General features: G+C 34.6%; 1 protein-coding gene across 1 annotated transcript; it reads right to left on the minus strand.

Moving 5' to 3' along the window:
- Window positions 1-719: 719 nt before the first annotated feature.
- Window positions 720-2,858, minus strand: LOC103859669 (protein IQ-DOMAIN 14). Its single transcript, XM_009137238.3, has 3 exons — window positions 1,962-2,858; window positions 1,587-1,769; window positions 720-1,506 (listed from the first exon to the last, which is right to left on the minus strand). The coding sequence occupies exons 1-3, from the start codon at window positions 2,322-2,324 to the stop codon at window positions 931-933; spliced, it is 1,122 nt and encodes a 373-aa protein (XP_009135486.1). The 5' UTR covers window positions 2,325-2,858; the 3' UTR covers window positions 720-930.
- Between the last annotated feature and the right edge of the window lie 505 nt (window positions 2,859-3,363).

Genomic DNA, 3,363 nt, shown 5'->3' on the forward strand with positions numbered 1-3,363 from the left:
ACATTTTTAAATAGATTTATTAAATCTCATTTTCTTTTAATAATATTGATAAAAATCAGATGGAAAAAACAAATGTGATCTTGGCTCCGCCACCCAATGTAGCTCTTATTCTTTTATCTTTGACATGGTAAACGGAGCTTATCAAAAGCCTAAGAAATACAGTAAATTTTTATTTTAGTTTGTTTCAAAAGAACGAATATGATGACGCGTGGACGTATCTGCCTCCGCCAATCATATCCGCTGGTGGTTTTAAACAATGATTAGATACAGAAACATTACAAAAGATTTTGAAAATTTCATAAACAATGATAACGTCATATCGTACTTGTCTGATTCAGTTTATCCAAATTTTCAACCTCATTTCGTCATCATTGTTAGGTTGCTAAAAATATCTTCTCGATATCGCACATCTTTGAATTTCAAATTCTCTATCCAATTAAGTTCAAAAAAAAAATTCTCTATCCAATTTCAGTTAACATTTTAATATTTTTTAAACCTTAATTCTCTACTGTAATGCATGAACTTTTAAAATAATTTCTTACTTTTTTGTTGTATAAATTTAGATTCTGAATGGTAACAGCGGATTGAGGGGTGCGGGACAAGCGGTTTGACTGCAGTGCAGTTCTGACAGTTATAAAAACATATAGATATATGGTATATATAGAAATTTTTGTTATTGTTAACTGCAGTGCGGGGCAAATGTTAGTTCACAAAAAGCATTTTAACATGAAGAGGTCTCGTGTGTAGTAACTAGTAATAAATGTAACATTTTTTTAAAGTAGTCTCGTAAATAACTAGAAATAAATGTAACATTTTTTCCAAAAGCAAAAATTTACAAAAATAAGAACGAGAAATAAATGACCAAATATAAAAAAGAAAAGTCAAAGACTACGACGATCTCTTCTTTAAGGACGAAAATGACGTTTCTTTCTAATTATAGTATCTAAAATCCACCCGTTCTTGAGGAAACTGACGATCATAAGAACAAGAAGAGCGTTTTTCTTGCTGTGGTTGGGCCATCCTCACGCCGCTAACGCTACTTCTAGCCGCCATAATCTCTTCAAGCGACAACTTCTTTTTATCAGGACGCTGTCTCGGCGCACTATGGGAACGCACCTTGGCCTTAAACGACTGCGTATTAGCCATATAGCTCGGTGACATCAAACCAGGATGACTTGGTCTAAAATAAGGGTCTCTACAAACGCTCTTTGCTGGCGAAGGTGGTGTGTAGTAGTAGTGATGATTATTCACTGCTGACGAATAGAATCTCGGCGTGTTTTGCGCCGTAGGAAACTTACATTTATCTCCTGGAAAACTCCACTCAATATCATCTTCATGTTCAGATACATCAACGTTCAGTCTCCTCGATCTTGACTTTGTCTTGTAAGTGTCAATCTCAACAATCTTGGGACTGGTCTCATTGTACGTGTTGTTGTTGCTATGTTTCTCGACAGAGACTGATATTCTCTTGCTATGGATATCGCTTCTCGAATCATCAGATTTCTCCTATTATATACCAAAAACATAAGTTTGACTAGATATGATAGAATTGAGAGTAATATAATAGAATGAATGGTTCTTCTTACAAGAGAATGTCTAGGATGTAATATGTTGTTGCGGTTGATGCGTTGAGACCGAACGCTAGTTTGTGCTCTGATGAGAGCTTGCATGCTATGAAACGTTTCAGCGGCGCATTTGCGGACCAAGTATCCTCTCACCAAAGCTTGTAGCTTCACTAGACCTTTCAACGCTCTTAATGCTTTCCTCGCCTGTAACAATATTCTATAATTTTCATTCAAAAAAAAAACAATATTCTATAATTTAATATTTAAAGAAACTCCAGAAAAACTCAATAATCACATTCCAAAAAAAATCTAGCAAAAACGTGTACTGTCTCATTAAGGGTAGATGTGCAAAGAATCGATGACACAAGGAGTTCTAAGGAGATGTTAGTAATTTACCAAATAGCCCTTGAAGATTGTTTGAATTTTAACGGCGGCCCACCGTTCCATTGTGGTCCCGGAATATCCTCCCCCTCTTCCATTACTTGTTAGCCTGACAACCGCGACGGCAGCTTGAGCCGCTGCAACTGCTGCGTCTGCGGCTGCGGCAGTGGCGGCAGCAACCGCAATAGCGTGTTTGTTCTGTTCTATATCTGTTTCTGCCAAGTAGGTTCTGAGCCAGACAGAGTCTGCTTGGAATGTTTTTCCGTAAATGTGGGACCTACCGGTTTCTCCTCCTCCGTCGCCGGGAACTCCGCTCTCTTTCTCTTTTCTCTTTTTCATGCCGAAAATGCCTTTAAACCATCTCGATGCTCTGCCCATCTTCTTTCAGCTTCAAGAACGGTCAAAGATGTTTTCTTCGCAATTTAAAGAGAAAAAAGAATCAAAGATGACAAATCACAAATACCCAGAAGAAGTTATCTGTAGAAAAGGGAGAGGAAAACAAAATGTATGGCACTGAAACTGAAGACAATGTTTAGCGAAAGAAGCACCGTAAAAAACAAAGGAGAGAAAAGAACTGAACAGCGAGAGAGGTGGATGGAGCAATGGAATTACATTCCTGAAAATATATATCAGGTTCACATTTATATATATGAGTATTATTTGAATTTAAATTTGAGCAAAGGACAGATAGGTTAATTTATAAATAAAAAACTATTACAGTATATTTGTTACGGGGAATTTTTGTTTTTAGGAGCACCTATTGGTAAAGAGCTCTTTTGTTTATACGATATAGCTTCAAGTATACGTTAATGTATTTTATGTGTTGCAGGAAAAATATTTGTAACCTAAGCGTAAAATTGAAGATTAACTTTCTTTTCTCAGCAAGTAAATGTATATATTTATCTCGATCTAAAAATATATATATATATATATATATATATATATATATATATATATATAATCTCGAAATTAAATTTATTTGTTGCAGGAAAAAATACTTTGAAGTTTGAACCAAAAAAAAAAGAAGAAACGTTTGTTTCTAGTTTTTTTTATTGCGAAATTTCTGTTTTTGTTATTGTAAGACAAATAGTAGTACGTTTTAGAAAGTAGAAAAGAAGACAAATAGTAGTTACGTCATTTGAAAATAACTTGAAATCAATTTCAACGACCTGGCAACAGTTGTAATAATCATCGCCCATAATTATGAAAGCGAATCATTTATAAAAATAAAAGAAGAGATAAACCTTAAGCGAAAATAATTCCGATTTTCAGATTATTTTTACACAGAGCCAATATTTTTAGGGCAGTGAATCATTGTTGTTTTGAAAAGGAAAGAAATATGTAATAACAAATTCTGACACAACCTCGTGAAGAACTGAATTATAAGACAAAATGATGTCATGGAGAAAATATGGAG

This window comes from Brassica rapa, chromosome A03 (genome assembly GCF_000309985.2).
Source record: "Brassica rapa cultivar Chiifu-401-42 chromosome A03, CAAS_Brap_v3.01, whole genome shotgun sequence".
NCBI classification, from domain to species: domain Eukaryota; kingdom Viridiplantae; phylum Streptophyta; class Magnoliopsida; order Brassicales; family Brassicaceae; genus Brassica; species Brassica rapa.

Excerpts from the sequence above, each read along its gene's own strand:
- LOC103859669 (XM_009137238.3), bottom strand. The coding sequence starts at position 2,324 with ATGGGCAGAGCATCGAGATGGTTTAAAGGCATTTTCGGCATGAAAAAG. Across the intron at positions 1,770-1,961 it reads CAATCTTCAAGGGCTATTTG|GCGAGGAAAGCATTAAGAGC; the intron begins GTAAATTACTAA and ends ATATTGTTACAG. Across the intron at positions 1,507-1,586 it reads TACATCCTAGACATTCTCTT|GAGAAATCTGATGATTCGAG; the intron begins GTAAGAAGAACC and ends GGTATATAATAG.